This window comes from Myotis davidii, unplaced genomic scaffold, assembly GCF_000327345.1.
Source record: "Myotis davidii unplaced genomic scaffold, ASM32734v1 scaffold168, whole genome shotgun sequence".
NCBI lineage: Eukaryota > Metazoa > Chordata > Mammalia > Chiroptera > Vespertilionidae > Myotis > Myotis davidii.
In genome coordinates this window covers 4,691,739-4,711,682 of record NW_006383016.1, presented here as the reverse complement: position 1 = coordinate 4,711,682, position 19,944 = coordinate 4,691,739, and the positions used below count along the sequence as shown (strand labels likewise).

Genomic DNA, 19,944 nt, shown 5'->3' with positions numbered 1-19,944 from the left:
AACTTTTCATAAAGATCACCTGACACATCAGATAGATACCTCTTTGCTAAAACACCCTTCTCTTACATTATAGTACAGTCATTTCAGTGTGTTTCCTATAAGAATGTGGACTTTGTGAAGACATGAACCATGTTATCTTTCCTTCAGCATGGTGCTTGATACTAAATACTCTCAATAGTTACAGTATGGCCAACAAAAATGGGAGAGTAAAACAAAGGTTTGTAAAGACTGAATAAGAGACAAGTATTTCATTTAGATATAAGCAAAAATGTTAGGAAAAGAAAGGACTGGCTCCCAAATCAATCCAGTTATATTTTCCCTTTGTAACAAAATAAAGAGACAGTCCCATTTTCAAAGAAATTAACTTTTATTTGAAAGGAGACTACTCTTCCCCACACATATCCTCTAAGGACTCTAAACTATACAAGAGCCTGCTTAACCATTGTCCCATACCAAGATTTCTAACAGCAAAGTATACAATTGCTCTAAGTAATAAATAATAGTAAGGGTTGTCCTTCACTGATTAAGAGAATACTTAAACTTCAATAAGTTCAACACAAAAAAAAAAATCACACTATAAAGTTTGTAAGTCTTAACAGATGTAGTTTAAATAGAACATGTTTTATAGGAGCCCACAAGCTTTCCATCTCTAAGAAAAATGCCCTTTTTAAGGTTATAAATTTTCATTTTTTCAAAAGAAATGACTGTTTTATAGCTTCAAACTTTCTACACTCAACTATTTGCTCCATGACACCCCAGACAAACCTGACATCACTGAACTACTTTATGTGTTACTATCTTCTCCAAAAGATAGTTAAAAAAGGAGTTTGTCACAAATGTAGATTTCTAATATAGTATCTAACAAAAAAAAAGCTTTAAAAAGATCATTTCTTTCCTTTTTTGATTAGCCAGAAGTTAATTTTCTGTAAAAGCAAAAACAAAACAACAAACAAACCCAAAGCATAACACTGGGGGTTCTTTTTTTTTTTTTTTTTACTCAAGATGTTTAACTACTCAAAATGACAATTAGAACTTTAAGAGTATAATAAAAGGGGTGGAAAACACCAATGCAATTGACAAAGTGTAGACGCTAAATAAACCAAAGATTTTTTTCGGATTCCTTTTAAATAGGAAGGATTAGAAGCTCAGGGAAATCTAGAATTAAACAACAAAAGAGAAAAAGAAATCCTCAAATGTAATCATTCTCTTCATCAATAGCGTCCTGAAAGAGAGAGAAAAAAAGTTAAAATGACAATTATAGTTTGACTTGCATATAGTAACAGTCACCATATACCCTAATTTTCTAAAACTAACCATTAATTAGAAACAAAGCTGTAGAAGCTTTGTTCCTTAATGCTGTAGGAAGCACAGAGGACTTACTTGGGCTATAGGAACGAGATCTTGATCGTGATCTGTATCGGCTATAGTAAGGAGAAGGTGATCTTCTTCTGTAGGAAACAAAAGATTACTTAGCATACACATGATCCACCGAGGCAAATGGAAATAAAAATTCCCACCATTCAAAATAATAATGGACCCAAGATGATAACTATTAAGTTCTCTGTGTGCCAATGATACCAAAACAGTAAGTATATGGCACAACAAAATACTAGCAAACACAGGTAATTTATGTATGTATTCAGTTTTGAAAAAAATAATTCTTTCCTACTTTCTTAAGGACCATATAAAATCTTTCCAATATTTTTCTTAATACATATCAAACATAAATCAAAAGCACCAAATAATACAACTATCATCTAATTTAGAAACTACAAGTTAAATATTACCTGTATCGGTAATCGTAGTCTTCATATCTGTCATAACCACGCTCATATCCTCTTTCATAGTAAGAATCTCGACGCCTGCCACCTCCTCCGCCTCCACCACCGCCTCCGCCTCCACCACCACCACCACCACTACTACAAAAAAATGTAAACATTTGATATCAATGTGAACGATTATTTTCCAGTATCACTTAATACAAAATGGTACTTAAGTAAAATAAAATAGAGAAGGAGGTGAGAAAAGGCAAAGAATAACCCTTTCATGCCAATTACCTCTATGTCTTAGTTGGCTACAGCCCATGGTATTCTTGTCTTGGCTTCTTATTCATTACATAAATAACCAGGAAAGATTATACACAACTCTCCAAACTGTAAACTGCTCTTCTATTAATGCCCTGCCCAAATCACCAGGATCTTTTCAACAAGGTGAAATGAACTATGCTGGAAAACAATACCAAAACACTAAGAAGTGCCCATTTAGTGTGGCTCAGTGGTTGAGCGTTGACCCGTGAACCAAGAGGTCACTAGTTTGATTCCCAGTCAGGGTACATGCTGGGTTACTGCTCGATCCCATGGTGGGAGACATTCTGGAGGCAACCAATCAATGTTTCTCTCTCCTCCTTCATCTCTCTAAAAAAAAACAAAAACAAAAACAAAAAAAAAACAAAACAATAAAAAAAATAGAAAGGGAATACTTTAAGAATGTATGATATTTTTCTTAATATCTAACACTTTTTCTATCTGTAGAATACCAAGGGCTAGAAATGCACTTCAATAATTTTAATTTATCCTCCTGTGCACGTGTGTGTGCGTGTGCAGGCGCGCACACACACACACACGCACACACAGTACACCTTTGAACTGCACCAGCCTACTTATACAGATTCCCCCCCACCCACCCCCCCCCCCCCCCCCCCATAAATACCTGCACTGTTTTCAATCAATATTTGGGGTCTGTGTATGCAGAGGGCAAACTGCATGCACTGACCCATGGCATTTTACTTAGGGCACTTAAGTATCATGGATTTTAGTATCCATAGGGGTCCTAGAACCAATCCCTGGTAAATACTAAGGGAAAACTAAGTTTTCGGAGAGCTCAAAGTTCGATGTGGATTTTTGACTGCACAAGATTTGGTGCACCTAACCCCTTCATTGTTCAAGGGTCAACTGTATATATAAAAAATGACCCAAAGAATATATACAAATTAAGTAAATTTCCATTTTAATTATAGGGAAAATTTTATCGTTTGACTTATCAAAATTTTGTAGATACATCTGGTAGACTTCTGGCTAAAATAGTTTATCTTAGGAAACTTTAAATCTTACTGAGTTGGTCTGCCCATGTAGATGCCTGGTGTAGGTGTGTGTGCTCTCTTGGTGATAGAATAGTCCACACGAATTCTTCTGCCATCCAGCTCCATTCCATTTGCCCTTTCCATAGCCTGTAAAGAAAAGGCACAGTCAGACATGCATAATTCACCAAGGAGAGACTATCAAAACTGTAATAAAGTTAACACTTTCCACTTGAAATTTCAAAAATTAAAATTCTCTAAACACTTCTTTTTTCAAACAACAGGGGGTATGATTTTACATACGAATCTCTGCTATATGCATGTCAATAAGCATTGAGTTTTCTAATGTACACATGGACACTTGCAGGCCTGCGCTGAAAGACTGGGGCAGCTAGAGAGAAGGAACTACACAACTCAGGGAAGCTTGCATAATTCTGGGGATGCAGTGACTAATTGCAGTCTGGGCAACTCAAAGCAGAAACTACAATTCAAGTGACAAGTTTAAATTAGTCAAGCTGTTCCTTAAGAACGCACTGCCATCTAGTGTAGTGAACCACAAATAGAAAGGAACCTCTACCTCTCAGTAAATGCTCCAGTCTTATACCTGCGTTTATATTCCTTTTGACCTTTGACACTAATACCAATAAATACAATAATAATTCTATCATTTTAACAAATCTGCATGAAGTTCTTTGGAACTAACTAAAGTTGCCATTTTCATTTTATTTTGCCCAGGAATAAACCTGGGGGTGGGTGTGGGTGGAGAAGAATCAAGAGTACAAGCAAGTTTCTTATTTTAAAAAGTTTTAATTGGTCAGACTCTTCAACATTTACTTCAGGTCAGATATCTTGAAATTTCTAAATGTACACCTTTAACCCTTGAGAACAGAAATAAGTTAAGTAGTCCCCCTACCTCCATCTGCAGTTTCAGTTATCCACAGTCAAACTCGGGACAAAAACATTAAAATGGAAAATTGCCGAAATAATTCTTTTTTTTTTTAAAAAAATATATTTTACTGATTTTTTACAGAGAGGAAGGGAGAGAGATAGAGAGTTAGAAACATCGGTGAGAGAGAGACATCGATCAGCTGCTTCCTGCACATCTCCTACTGGGGATGTGCCCGCAACCCAGTACATGCCCTTGACCGGAATCGAACCTGGGACCTTTCAGTCCACAGGCCGATACTCTATCCACTGAGCCAAACCGGTTTCGGCCCGAAATAATTCTTAAGTTTTAAAATTGTGCATGTCCCTCCCAGGATGTGAATTATCCCTGTCCAGCATATCCACATTATATAACCTACTCTACCCACCCCCACCCCCATTAGGCACTTACTGGCTGTCTGGGTTGTCAAATCAACTGTCATAATATCAGTATTTGTGTTCAAGTAACCCTTATTTTACTGAATAATGCCCCAAAGCATAAGATAGCAATGCTGGCAATTCAAACATGCCCAAGGAAAGCTGTAAAGAGTGCTGCTTTGAAGTGAAAAGTTTGGTCCTGTCTGAGGTTTTAGGTACCCATGGGGTCTTGGAACATCCCCCGTGGACGGATAAGGAGGGACTGCTATATGTAACAGTAAAACATACTGACAAAACATTAGAATGTCTATTATATAAAGGACTTACAACATGAAGCATTATTTTGTTATGACTTTTATAAGCACACCACCATCAATACTTTGGGACTGTTAGTTCTATGCTGTGGGTGGCTATCCTGTGCACTGTAGGATGCTTAATATCATCCCCGGCCTCTATCCGCTAGATGCCAATAGCCTCTACTATTTTTAAGAGATATGCTAACATGTATTATGATTATGTTGCAATTAAGCACTGTTGATATAGAGCAATAATCTATATATCCAACTACTGACTGTCACATGTAAAATGGTACAAAGAAGAAATGCTAATACTTGTCATTTGTTAAGGTTTGAAAAAACCTTAACGATGAGCTTCTAATTCCTTAAAATGGAGTTTTCTAACTCAAGTCACTATAAACTTTTAGTATAGAGAAAGCAAGCCTACTGCTTCCTTTATAATCCAATACCTATTACATTAGAATAGTACTATTTCAAATCATCCTGTTAGGCAAATTAAGAATGGCACCAAACAAAAAATAAAAGGTACTAATAACTCTTTTAGTCTGACCGATGTATCTATGAACCAGGAGGTCATGGTTCCATTCCTGGTCAGGGGCACCTGCCCAGGTTGTGGGCTCCATCCCCAATAGGGGGTGTGTAGGAGGCAGCCAGATCAATGATTCTCTCTCATCATTGATGTTTCTACCCCTCTCTCCCTCTCCTCTCCTCTCTCTGAAATCAATAAAAACATTTTTAAAAAATACTAATTCTTTTTGTGTACTGTCTTTCAACCAGAGGCCCGGTGAACAGATTCATGCACCAGTGGGGTCCCTCGGTGTAGCCTGCTTTGATTGGGCTGAAACCCGCATCCAACATCCCTGAAGAATGTAGTAGAGCATGAAGTGGCAGGCAGTTGGGGAGGAGGCACTCCTGCTCATCCACCTCTCACGTATCCTGGTCAGCTAAGTGGTGTTCCAACTGTAGGAGTGCACTTACTACCGGGGACACCTCCTGCGTTGAGTGTCTGCCCCCTGGTGGTCTGTGCGCATCATAGCGACCAGTCCACCAGTCGACAGGTCACTTAGGCTTTTATATATACAGATTATACAACAGAATAACAGATGAATATTAAGAGAATAGAAAAACAAAGCTGTGTATCTATACATGGGGAGCTAGATACAAAATTAAACAGATTAAACCTAAACATCATAATTCTAAAAAGTCAATTGAATCACCTGCTTTGAACATGAATAAGGCTTATTAAAAAGAAACACTTCACATTTTTCCATTAACTCAAACATACATCTCACTTTACAAGGCCAGACTTCAATAAGGATATACCTATACCAGAAGTGAAACTGGCCATGTTTATGGAACTGGGAGTCAATTAATCAACTTTTAATAGCAACTCAATACTATAATCATGTATATCAGAAAATGTTCAAAAGGACAATTATAAAAACAAAATTACCTCCTTTGAGTCATCTATTCTCTCAAAATAGACAAAAGCAAATCCTCGAGATCGTCCAGTTCGCTGATCATAAACCACATTGACACCACTCAATGGTCCATATCGAGAAAATACTTCACGAAGATCTCTCTCTGTTGTATACAAACTGAGGCCAAACACTCCAAGACAAGTGTTGGGATCTGGATTTGCCTGTTGAATAAAGATGTCATTTAATTTTAAGCTCCAAATTAAAATAAATATTAAAACAGAAATACTATGCTTAGAACACCTTACCCAAAGACTATACTGTTTCAAGTGACTTGAAAATAATTTAAGAGGAAAATAAACCAGTGAGTTATATTCTACAGTTCACAATAACACTCCTGCCTTCTTCTTCTTCTTTTTTTTAAAAAATATATTTTATTGATTTTTCAGAGAGGAAGGGAGAGGGATAGAGTTAGAAACATCGATGAGAGAGAAACATCAATCAGCTGCCTCCTGCACACTCCCTACTGGGTATGTGCCCGCTACCAAGGTACATGCCCTTGACCGGAATCGAACCGGGGACCCTTCAGTCCACAGGCTGACACTATATCCACTGAGCCAAACCAGTTAGAGCAACACTCCTGCCTTCTGTGGAATAAACTTCAGGTTGTAGCCTGAATAAAAACAAAAACTCCACTCTGTAGCCCAGCAATTTTCAGAATGCATACTAAGAATTCATCCTTAGTTTAATGCCATATTTCTAGTTTATTCAAATGTTTTACATCCCTATAGATGTGTACTCAATCTGACTTTATCTGCAATTGCTGATTAGACTTCCCTCTGCCCAATTTCAATCCTTAGCAGATGCACATGGCAGTCTGCAGTATCACATGGGAGAAGCACAGCATAGTAGTTAAGCACAGGAATACTAGTCAAGAGTTTGGTTGAAATCTGTACTCTGCCAGTTAGCCAAAAACAAACGTCCATGTCACATATTCAAGACTCAACTTATCCATAACATGGCAACTTGCCTCACAGATGTTAAGAATATTAACTGTATTAAAGAATTCTGCACAGGGCTCATATTATGAGTGCTGGCTATTTCTATAGTTTTTGGTATTTACTTGCTGTCTACCCACTAACTACTGTAAAACTTTTAATTTCATTATTCTCAACTCAGATTATGCTTTCCATTTTAGTTTTGGAACATACCATTTCTCTCCAAATTTCATCTCTTTAAAACTACTCAAAAGTCAAGGAAAGAAAATATACTTAAATGTATATTAAGTAATATTCATACCCTCAAGGATGCTTCTTAAGTACTACTTTTTTTTTAATTAAAAAATATATTTTTACTGATTTTCTTTAGAGAAGGGGTAGAGGGATGGTGAAATAGAAACATCAATGAGAAACATGGCCTCCTGCATGGCCCCTACTGGGGACTGAGTAACCAAGCTGGCATGTGCCCAGACTGGGAATTGAACCAGTGACCTCTTGGTTCACGGGTTGATACTCAACCCCTGTACAACACTGGCAGGCTCGAGTACTACTTTTTAAACCATGGTCTCACTCTCATAAAGCAAGATATTATGCTACGACTAAACACATATTAAAGATAAAATAAGTTCATTAACTATTATAAACCACATACCCTGCTGCCTGTATGTCTTCTCCGGTTAGACATTGGAGAATGACTTCGGCTCCTTCGACGCCGGTATTCTGGTGTATATGACCTACTTCGAGATCGTCTCCTATGAGAGTGAGAATGGGACCTGGATCGGCTGTAACGTCTATGAGAATGCCTCCTTGATCTCGACCTTGGAGAGAAATAAATGCAGGTAATACTTAAACAAATGGCTAATGCCAAGGACCTGTACGTATATCCCTGTTTATTCTCAGCTCCTTACTGAAGAAAGGGTAGTCTTCCTCTTGTTCTCTTAATCATTACTATCTCCTCCTTGTTCTCAGTCTATCCTTCCTCCATTCTCTCTTTTCACCTTACCTTATAACTCTCTATCCCTCTCCCTTCCTCTCTGTAAAAAATCAATAAAAAAATATATTTTTTAAAAACAAAAAGCCCAACTACCACTAGGAAGGAAATTCTGCAATATTCAACACAGATGAAATATGAGGGCATTATGCTAAATGAAACAAGTCACTCACAAGAAAACAAATACTGTATAACTCCATTTATATGAAGCATTTGGTAGTCAAAATCTATGAAGACAGAAAGTAAAATGGTCATTGCCAGGGGATAAGAGGAGAGAATGGGAACTCATGGTTTAAGGGGTATAGTTTCCATTTTACAACAGATAAAAAGTTATGCGGATGGATGGTGGTGATGGCTGCACAACAATATGAAATGTATATAACATCACTGAGCTGTACATTTTTATTTTTTTAAGTATATTTTTATTGATATCAAAGAGGAAGGAAGAGGGAGAGAAACATCAATGATGAGAGAATCATTGATTGGCGGCCTCCTGCACCCCTACTGGTGATCGAGTTTGCAACCCAGGCATGTGCCCCTGACTGGAATGGAACCCAGGACCCTTCAGTCCGAAGGCCAATGCTCTATCCACTGAGCCAAACCAGCTAGGGCGCTGCACTGTACGTTTTAAAATGGTTATGGTTATTATGTGTATTTTACCACAAAAGAGACAAAACAAACTACTAACACCACAATAAAATCCTTTGTTGAATCACTTATTACTTCTTTAATATAATACTATATTCTTCCTTTACTGTTAAGTATCATTTCCTTTCCAATCTTTCTTTAGCCGCTGCAATCTAGCATCTACTAAATTAACCTAAAGGCCCTTCTAATCTAATGGTCTTCATTTCTTTAGGCTTTCAAGAGCTTCTCACCCATCTTTCCACTGCTGATTCCCTAGTTTGTTTCCTACTTTGTTGAGGAGATAAGTGATAGGGACTCTTAATCACCCAGGGATTTCTCTCCCTCCCCTCCAGCGCCCTGCCACTGCATCTGACCAGAATTCCACCCTGGACTTCAGTCAGAATCTTCAGGTAAAGAATGTAGATGGAATGTGAATCTTGAAAAAGCTTCTCAAATCATTTTGATAACCAGCCCAACATACTTACATCAACTTTCTCTGTACTAAATTATATGCCAAGACAATTATTTTGTTGTGCAAGTATTACTTAAATAAAATAAAAAAACTAATGCTCAAATGCCAAGCACATTTCAATCAACTGACATTTAATTTGCTGTAATGGATGGAGTGTTTGTGTGAACTAATATAAATTCAAAGTAAACATCATTACATAAAAGGGTACGGTCTTTTTTTATTTTAGTTTTATTCATTTCAAATGGGCCAGATCCGGCCCGCTGGCCGTAGTTTGCCCACGGCTGAGCTAGCTAGTATCTGATAGATGGAGTTGAGATAATTCTACCTTATCTAAGTCTGTATCTAGAATGTATTATTCATTTCTAAACTCCATTACTAAGCAGTTTGAAAAAATTACTTCATAATTTTTGAATCATTGATAAAATGTTTATATAAAACGAGGTAAAATTAAGGGATTTTAGAAAAAACAAACACTACTTTGCCCTGAGAAACCCTAAAAAAGCATTTTAAGCCGAAACCGGTCTGGCTCAGTGGATAGAGCGTCAGCTTGTGGACTGAAAGGTCCCAGGTTCGATTCTGGTCAAGGCAGGGGTTATTCATTTCAAACGGGCCAGATTTGGCCCGTGAGCTGTAGTTTGCCCATTGCTGGGTCAAGGGCATGTTACCTGGGTTTCGGGCACATCCCCAGTAGGAGATGTGCAGGAGGCAGCTGATCGATGTTTCTCTCTCATCGATGTTTCTAACTCTCTCTCTCTCTCCCCCCCTTCCTCTCTGTAAAAAATCAATAAAATATATTAAAAAAAATAAAAATAAAAAAGCATTTTAAGTATTATTTTAAACACACATACCTGGATTTTGATCTTGATCGAGAATGGGATTCAGAATGTTTGGAAACCCTTGATGGACTACGAGATCCTGACCTGCTCTCCGATTTTACACGAGCAGGAGTTCCCGTTGGAGATTTTGACTGAGAGCGAGACTCCTAACAAAGAAGACAGTATTACAAATGGCACTGGTCAAGTAGATGCCTAACACCTAACATTTAAAGTACCGTAATTATTTATATTGATTGCTCCTGAAAAAACAAATGGTTAGGCAACACCCTCCAGAAAATATTTCAGCTCATTAATAACCCATTGTTAATACTGCTAACTGTCCTCAGTAATTCCCTACTTGAACCAGATCACCAATTCTCTATTAACTAAGTAATCATGCAAATTCATCTACAACTTGATCATACAGACACTGGAACATAAACCATACATTTACTTAACCTAGGACCCATTCATTCTTCCAGATTCTTTTAATTCTACTTCACTCTTGCTTTCTACTTCTCTTCATTCTTCATTGAGTTTTTCATTTTTCATACTTCGTGTATTCTTCCCCAATTCAAACAATTCAAAATAGCCTTAAAAAAATATTCAAGTGCTTCTATCTGACCAATCTTCTGTTCAATTTTTTCCCCCATTCAATTTTAATTTTCTGATCTTTAATACTTTTCATTAGCCTTCTTTTATCTTGATTTATCTTCCACATTCTTGGAAAAAACTCTTCAATTTCTTCACGAACATTAACCTTAATGGAAAAAGAACATTTAGTATATTTAAGCACGTGGGGATTATAAAACTCTGCTGGAGTTCAGAATGTTATCTACCAAATGGAAAGCCAGCAGGTAAAGTGCAAATAACTAGTTTATTTAAAAAACAATTTTATAATCTTTAAAATTGCTCAAAAGTCTAGTTTCTAAAAATTAGGGAATTCTGAATTTTTCTAAATGTTTTACCATACTCTTCACCCTCCTCCCCTTTCATGTTTCATCCTAGTTCCTAAAATGTGAACAATTTTAATATGAATACTTAATTTGAGCATAAATCTAACATAAACTATAATCCCCCACCTACATTTTCACTAATTTATATCCTGAAGAATAAGCTTTCACTAAGCCATGCAAAGCATCCTACCCTGAAATATTTGCACACACCTATCTAAACTCAAACACTGCAGGACACATGCTAAGGTTCAAAGGAGTATAAAAAAATTAGTACAATTACTAACACCTCCTAATTTTGTTTGACCTATCTTTGCTTACTCCTACTTAACCAGGAAGGTAAGTTCTGACAAGCATTCTGAAAAAAGTAAGGGGAAAAGCATGAAATTCTTAAAATTCTGCCCACCCCTGGCTTGTAAATTCCTAATATATGTATTTTTGAACCTGTGGCATTTAAAAACTCTGTATTACCCATTAAGTATCATATAGCACAAGAATTTATCACAAAAGTATAACATGGTCTTTATTTTTTATCCCACCTCTTTTTGTTCAGTTTTTGCAGATTTTATGCAGCTATGCATTATTTATACTCTCCCTTTAGTGACTATATCCTACACCAGAAAACTGGCTTCTGAAAAAGTTGAAATTAAAAACAACTACTTTCCAAATCAAACAATTTCAAACTAAAAGACTTCCTACCATGCAACCTGCTTACAACTTTTCCTTTACATTTAACTTGTCAAAAATTGTACTAATGCTGCTATGTATATTTATTTTTCCAGATGAAAACAAAACTGAATATATTTAGCTATCTACACAATATCTCACATACTCTCTAAATTTCTGGACAGAAGCCTGGAGCAGGAACAGCAATTCAGGCCGTTTGATTCACTGAAATTGTAAAAGCAGCATATTCAGTACTTTAAAAAGGGTTGGGGGGGGGGGAGGGCACAAATAATTTACTTGTAATTGCAGTCTCACAGACTGGCTCACTAACCACGCTGATTTAAGAATATCTTCCCCTCTCTCTTTTTGCTTTCCTGTCTATAAAACAAATCCTTGGTATAACATTCATTTATACTACCGTAGAATAGTAGTAGATGGAACAGTGCCTATGAACATCAGCACAGCCCTTGTTATAATACATATCAGAAGGCTTTGTGCTCTGTGACACCATAAAACTTTTCATTTTACTAGGATAGAAATAAAAATCCTATATATTAGAACACCAAATTTATTCTTAAATGTTTATGTGAAGCTTTCTAGTAAAGGATAAAAATGTTAAGGCACAAATATATGTGTATATTTCATTTTCAAATGTTCTCTCATCAGCATGACTAATGGTTGAAAATTATTCAGTGGTAATGAAAATTACCACTTCTTAAAAACTAATGTAAATAAGGTAATCAGTAACATCTTAAATTTTAAATCCCAGTGCTGGCACAGCTCACTGGGAAAAATACAATTTTCCTTTTATTTGCTAACAAAGTATTAAGATATGACAGTATCTTTTCAAAAGACATTAGCATATTTTTAAAGAAGACTTGCTTTTTATTATCCAGTGTTACAAATATCTAACTTCCTTTATTGCCTATCCTTCAAGTTTGTAAGTTTGTTTTAGCAGGGAACCTAAATCTGCAGAAATGTTTTCATAGAATCATTCAAGGTTAAGAAACAGTCCTCTTAACTCCCATTAACTCCTAGTTTCAAGGCTGTCACTATTGGTTTACTCTCCCAAAACAATGTATAAACTCGAGACTTTAAAAAAGTAAATCAATACTCATCAGTACACTTAACCTAAAAAATAAATTATAAGGAAAAAAAACAAAACAAAAATGTAAACTATATAGAGAAAAAAATTAAAATAAAATATACCTTTAATTCTTCAAAATTTTTATAATACTAAAAAAGGCCTGTCCTAAGAACTAGTTAATAGTCTTCACACACAGTAAAATGGTCATTATTATTTACCATTTTTAAGCAACTTATTTCTCCAATGCTAGTGCCAATAAATGTCGTTTTCACTGAACTGTACATTAGAAACCAGGCTACAACGAGCCCTTTATGGACAAATGCTACATTTCCTTTTTTACCTTTGACTTGCAACCACATCATATCACAAGTTTTAATGTCTTAAACAGGCTTCCATTCCATCATAACCGCTATAAATCAAAAGCCAAGCAAAAAGTTCTCACCACACAACCTGCTCAAATAACTTGTTTGTTCTTTAAACTTGTTTACTATCAAGGTACCTCTGCTGGTAGCTGGACATAGCCTCCTCCCCCATCGCCCCCAAAAGGAAGAAGCTAACCATAAATATTAAGGAAGTTATGAGTATTCAATAAAGCCATCTTTCTTTTCTGTGTTAAAATACAGTTGTATTTTACATATTGAAAATAACTGCAACAACCACATACTATTTTAATCAGGAAAATGGGTTATTCAATATATGCACACGTTGCAGAACACAATTTCCACAGCACCTATCTAAACTCAACTACAGGGCCTTAGTTTCAAGGAAAAATAAACTTTTCCTTCTACTTCAGATGGGTCAGGCCTAGTCACATCTTTCGTGAAAATTATGAGACAATAAGGACTATACACAACTATACATGGCAGTAACAAAGCTAGTATCATATTATAGGTGAAAAAATTTACACCAATAGATACTTAATACTTAAACACATAATCCAATATAAATGCTACACTGTAACCCATACTACTGTTATGGCAAGGCAAACTCTATGCCAAGTAATAGTGGCAAGTTTACACAATTCAAATCTATATGACTAGAACGTAAACTTAACTTTCTCAAAATATATTTCCCCACTATTTTATGAAGTTGGGTATCTATTTCCATAGAAATACACTAGTGCATTTAGGTAAACTGTATGTCCAAGGGAGGGGGCGCTTAAATTACCCAAATAACTTATATTGTACTGCACCAAGAACCTCACTCTTTAGGACATATGAAAACCTGCTTTCACTCAATTCTTTCATTTCAGTCTACAGAAACAGCAGTTCTGTCTCCTTTCTCGAGTATGATAGGCTGCTTCTTTTACAGACTCCTAGGCTTATAAAAGTCCCTAACAACTATTAGAGCAATTCCTTAAAAAAACACACACACAAAAAAACCCCTAAATTCTCACAACATTAGCTATTTTTAAATGATTTCCCTTTCTTTAAGGTTATACCTATATGATGTATTCTGAGTGAGGTTAGAGTGGTCTTCGTATCTGCAAAGACTCACAGATATTTTAAATGTGGCTCATAAACCTGCCAGCTTATATGCCATCATCAATTAAATCCAAAAAGCTAGTGTACTAAGTGACAATTTCAAAGGCATAGAAAACAACTTTATAAGAACTAAAAAGTTTAGGTATAATAAAGCCAGTAAACAACAACTAAAAGCAAACTACTAAAATAAGAACCTGTCATAGTACTCTCTACTTATGTTCTCATTTTCTAATGTCATGAAGTACTTATGAATTTGAGTAAGACTACAGGGCCTTAGTTTCAAGGAAAAATAAACTTTTCCTTCTACTTCAGATGGGTCAGGCCTAGTCACATCTTTCGTGAAAATTATGAGACAATAAGGACTATACACAACTATACATGGCAGTAACTTAGAGGAGGGAGGAAAAAAACCACATTTCCTTTCATTATTCACCTCAACTTTCTTTCACAGGGTTTACTGATTCTTTTTCCCATTTGATCTTTGCCATTTTCTCACCTCCACTTGTCTTGCTAAATCTGTTATGACATAGGAACATTATCAGTATTAATTCAGCATGTAAATATATACTTTTTACAAAGGTCCCATGGTTATTTGATATCTAAGCACCCACTGATATTACAAAGAGTTTTCACACTGTCTAGCAAGTTCTACAAAATTATTACGCTAATTATTCATGGCTATTTCACACTTGTTATATCCTAGGTAAATAACTAGTTCATTTACAAAATCAAGTCCATAAGTTTATTTGTATTTTTAATGGAGGTCATTCGTAAATATTTAAATCTCTTAATATTAGTTCAGGCCCCGAACTAATTCTCTTTCAGAAATGGTATAAATATTAAGCAGCATCTATGACAAATCTGTAAAATTACAGTTATGCTCTGTGGCTACAATTAGTTACATTGCTCCTTATAAAAATGCTACCTTCTACTTATATTTAGTACCCTTCAGTGAAAGAAATCTCAAATGTAAAAATCTGAGCATTAAAATTAGATGATCCCTGCCAGGTAGCTCAGTTGGTTATAGTGCTGTCCCAATAGGTTCAATTCCCAGTCAGGGCACATACAAGAATCAGCCAATGTAAGCATAAATAAGTGGAACAACAAATTGATGTCTGTTTTTCTCCACCCCGCTCTCTCAAATCAAATAATAATTTTTTTAAAAAAAACGGATAACAATGGTACTTAATTTTAGGAAGAAAACCCAAGACAAATAAGACTGTATGAAGTTTAATACAACCCCTACTATAAGAAAGGAAGCTTTATCCTTTTCTAATAGGTTGACGTGATGAGAGAGGAAATTAAATTTCTGAAAAAGCTGAACTGAAAGCTAAAGTGCGGACATTTTATCTATAAAATAGAAAATCAATTTTATTTACATTATTTTAAACTCTCATCAACAGAAAAGTAAAAAAACGAGTTTTAGGTTTTCTGTTGTTTGTTTTTTATTTTAAAAAGGAGCCAGTCACCAAGCTGGCTTTTGAATGATGTAGTCATTGCCCCTATTATTAGAAATCAGGTTTCAGTTAAGAAATAGATCTTCCCCCATTTCTGCTGTTCAACAAAATATCAACAAATTTTAATTCCCAAATTGGTACAGATGAACTTGTGTTTTGCTCTTCATTTGTATTATTAACCAATCACACACATAGATATGTGTGTGTGTATATATATATGGAACCCTAGGAGTCTCTAAGAAAATAGGAGTAAGCTCTAAAGAGGGGGGCAGGAATAAGTATTATTTTTCCTCTTTAAATGTACTTTAAAACATAGACAATTGTGGAATTATAAGATGGACTTCCACACAATAATCATTAACCTCTATTAAAAACACTGGGGCCATTGTATGAGAATATAATTGGACTCAATATTTTTCTAAGTTTCATTAAAAAAATCTAGGGGAAGAGAGGAATAAAAATAAATGAAATAAGAAAAGCTTAATTTCCATTCTCCTTAATTTCTGCAAAGGACACTAAGATTTCTTTTTTTTTTTTTAATATATTTTATTGATTTCCACAGAGAGGAAGGGAGAGGGATAGAGAGTTAGAAACATCGATGAGACAGAAACATCTATCAGCTGCCTCCTGCACACCCCCAAGTGGGAATGTGACTGCAATCAAGGTACATGCCCTTGACCGGAATCGAAACCCGTGTCTCTGTGGGGAAGCACGTGGACCTAATGTAAAAACATACACACTTTTAAGAGATTTCAACTTATTTTTTTAAACATATTTTTTATCTATTTCAGAGAGGAAGAGAAAGGAGGAGGGAGAGAGAGAGAAACATCCATGATGAGAGAGAATCATTGATGGGCTGCCTTTGAATGTCTCCTTCGAGTGCCCTGACCGGGAATTGAAAGGTGACCTCCTGGTTCATAGGTCTGTGCTCAACCACTGAGCAACTCCAGCCAGGCCTAAAATATTTAAACTGTGCCCTGCTGCTCTTCCTGTACCAGTCTCTTGGTTCTTTGCTAAAATCTCTTTCATTATGCCACTCCCAGAATTAATAATCCACAGATGGCTCCTCACTGCATATTGGGTTAAATCCAAATTCATAAATTTAGAATTCAAAACCCTCCATTATCTGACTGCATATTTAGTCAATCTATCATCTGTCACTATTCCAGCAATCTATTCACTCACTGTCACATCTATACCATCAATATTCATTTCCCTTACCAAAAGATCCAAGGTAAATTCCATATAGTAGGTAGAGCTCTCCCTTTCCAGTAGCTCACAGAACTGCTCGGCACCATTTTCTGAATTCCTTATTAATTTTATCAAACAGCACTTGCTTACGTACTTTACCCAGATTTGAGCTGTCAGTCATCCCAAATAAGACTTCAAGTCCCCCCCACCCCCAAAAAATCTGTTTTTATTGTAAACATGTTTTATAGTAAAAAGGCAGCATCAGATTCTCAACAGTTTCACCTCAAGGCAGAAGGGAATTTTGGTTAGCAAGTCTTAGGGTTACTTATAACTACATTGAGTCAATTATATTTTCTTTCCTAAAGTTCTTTTACTCCAGTGCTTTAAAATGAGACATTAATCCATAATGGAAAATTAAGCTCCTGTAACTGTGTTTAGCAAAATCCATTAATGGCTCAGAGGCCCTGAAGTACATGCACTCTTTAAAAAAAAAAAGTAAACATCATAGTGTTGTATGAGCAAATAACTGGGATTTGTACATCTCAGATTCCTGGCTGCATGGTCTTCTGGGCTTCAGTATTTTATTTTAAAAATATATTTTTAATGAATTTCAGAGAGAAGGGGAGAGGGTCCATCCACTGAGCCAAACCGGTTAGGGCGACACTAAGATTTCTTGAGATGGAAATCCCACTTTTAGTTGAAGCTGTGTGAAACACACAACTCATTCTTTTTAAGACCCGCAAAGTCATAGCTCAAGTGCCAACTCCCAGCTCCAAAAGACATTTTCACTTAAAATACTTCTGTTAACGTGATATACATGTCCCAAGCAAATTGTTTTTAAAAACCTATTTTATGAGCACCACTATTCTCTTGAAGCCCTTAAGAATGTCTCATTCTTAACATCCCACTGATGTCCTATTTAAACCAAATTTTTCATGATTTCCTTCCTAAAATATATTTTTTAGAGAGAGAGATAGAAACATCATCAATGATGAGAGAGAATCATTGATAGGTTGCCTCTTGCAAGCCCTCCTACGGGGGATGGAGCCTGCAACCCCGGCATGTGCCTACATCTGGAACTGAACGGTGGACTCCTGGTTCATAGCAATGGTGAACCACTGAGCAACAGTGGCCGGACTGGGCCTCATTTTTTAATTTCTGAAATGATCAGAGTACTGCAGCCCTTAAATGAGAAGTAAATGACAAAGTATGTCAACATTTTGGGGGGAGTGGGTATAGATTCTAAAATTCTATCAAAACACATACAACCTTTAGTATTAGCCCTGTTTTTTAAAATGTGTTTTGAACTCTCTAGAAAGTTGCCCTCTAATTGTAAGTATCTTCTCAGTAAGATGGGGTAAATATGTGCTGTTTATTCTGTAGATAAAGCAAATGAAATCTAAATACTGACCTATCAGTTTTCTCTAACTTATTTTAGTAAAAAAAGTTTGAAATATAACAATTACTTAAACATCTTGAAATCCTTTTTTGAGCCTTTGTAAATTTAGATACAAAGACAAGAAAACAATTGTATTCTATAAAAACTGTTGGTTGTGGTTAGCAGATAATCATTGTACTTTAAAAACCAAAAGCACGAGTGAATTGCTTTAAGAAAATGTAAATCCTCAGGAAAGCTTCTGGCATTCTTCTAATTCCTTAACCAATTACAAATAAAACAATGACCTCAAACTACGGTAAAAAAAAAAAAAAAGTAACACATGAGCATGGACTTATTCAGAGTTCACCCATACTAAAATACTTGGGTATCATGAAAAAGTATTTCCTATGACCACAAACACCACACAAGTGTAAACACTCTTTTTCTATTAAAACAAATGAATGCCTACATACATTTTAGATTAAAATTGGGTGGGAATCTTACATATATAAGGTGGGAAAGGTGACAAGTATGTTAAACTAAGAACTTAAGGGAAACAAGATCCCAAATAGCAAGTCCTCTTCCCCACAAACCAAATCAAAACAAACATTAAAAGAATTTTTTTTCGCACGAAATAATCGAAGAAAAGATTAATGGATAGAATTCTTTCCAATAACTACCTAATTAATAGCTTACAACTACCACCAAATGACTTTTAAAGTTTGCTGGGACAAGCCAATACCCCAACCTAAAAAATGAGCACTTCACTCATTTATATCGATCCTCCAGATTAGATTTTTAAGCATCCAATCTTACAGGAATTAAAAAGTCTTTTTGTTTATAATCTATTTAACTCTCTTTCCTCAAAAAGAACAAAAGCCTGATGTAACTGTCGGGTTCCAGGTGTTTATAGTATGAGCTTCTAAAAGACAAACTTCAATCCGGCCAGCACACACCGGCAGTGTTTTCACGCGTTTCCCCTAGTGACCGGGATACCAACACAACAGAGGAAGCACGTTGCCTGGGGGGTTGTGTTTTCAGCGTTTCACACTCACTCGCTCCCACCAATTTCTACCTCGAGAGCAACTTCGGAAACAAAACGCAACAAGCCCCGACAAACGTGCTAGTACACTTAAGCTTAGAATAACATCTCTCTGCGACGTTTATACTCATCGACCCATGAGAAGCTTCGCGCCCTCTTTGCTGATGGAGGACAGTATACACTGACTCGCTATTTTAAAAACACTGAGCCATGAAATCCCTTCAGTTATGTAAGATTAGGACACAAGATCCCCGCCCCCCCCCCCCGCCAACACACACACTTTTTTGTTTGTTTTACCGTAAAAACCTGCAAAAGGAGTGGTCAATTTTTAGATGAAAGGTCACAGGAAGAGAAAAAGCATTAAAAGCTGAGATATAACGAAGAGGGGTAAAAAAACAACAGCCCAACATCAGGGAATCAGAAAAAAAAAATAAGGCGTTACAGCATTTCCACACTCATTTCGGAAGGCGAGGCGAGTAGAAGGGGCATTGAGGGGGAAGGGGGCTCCCGGCGTAGCTCTCCCCGCACGGCTCTCGCCTTAAGGACGCTTAAGGGTCGTTGCGGTCGTTGACTAACCACTTCCTGGGGCTCGTCCCACCTTCCACCTCAAGGCTTTCGCCTTTAGAGACGCAGCGCCGCCGGTCCCAGCAGAGCCGCGGCCGCTCACTGCAACAGAGAGCCAAGGAGACAC

At 36.4% G+C, this 19,944-nt stretch overlaps 1 protein-coding gene across 6 annotated transcripts in view; it reads right to left on the bottom strand.

The window, feature by feature from the left end:
* Nucleotides 1–348: 348 nt before the first annotated feature.
* Nucleotides 349–19,944, bottom strand: part of TRA2A (transformer 2 alpha homolog (Drosophila)) — a 20,275-nt gene continuing 679 nt past the window's right edge. Inside the window, exons 2-9 of one of the 6 annotated variants that reach the window (XM_015558154.1) lie at nucleotides 10,455–10,755; nucleotides 10,029–10,162; nucleotides 7,743–7,908; nucleotides 6,128–6,316; nucleotides 3,111–3,226; nucleotides 1,788–1,919; nucleotides 1,381–1,445; nucleotides 349–1,222 (exon numbers count right to left, since the gene is read on the bottom strand). In XM_015558154.1, coding sequence (XP_015413640.1) covers nucleotides 1,212–1,222; nucleotides 1,381–1,445; nucleotides 1,788–1,919; nucleotides 3,111–3,226; nucleotides 6,128–6,316; nucleotides 7,743–7,775 — 546 coding nt within the window. In that variant the 5' untranslated portion in view covers nucleotides 7,776–7,908; nucleotides 10,029–10,162; nucleotides 10,455–10,755 and the 3' untranslated portion in view covers nucleotides 349–1,211. Of the gene's footprint in view, nucleotides 1,223–1,380; nucleotides 1,449–1,787; nucleotides 1,920–3,110; nucleotides 3,227–6,127; nucleotides 6,317–7,742; nucleotides 7,909–10,028; nucleotides 10,756–14,618; nucleotides 14,702–19,944 lie in introns of all 6 variants that reach the window. The other 5 variants (XM_015558153.1, XM_006779016.2, XM_006779017.2 and 2 more) reach the window with 5 other exon arrangements.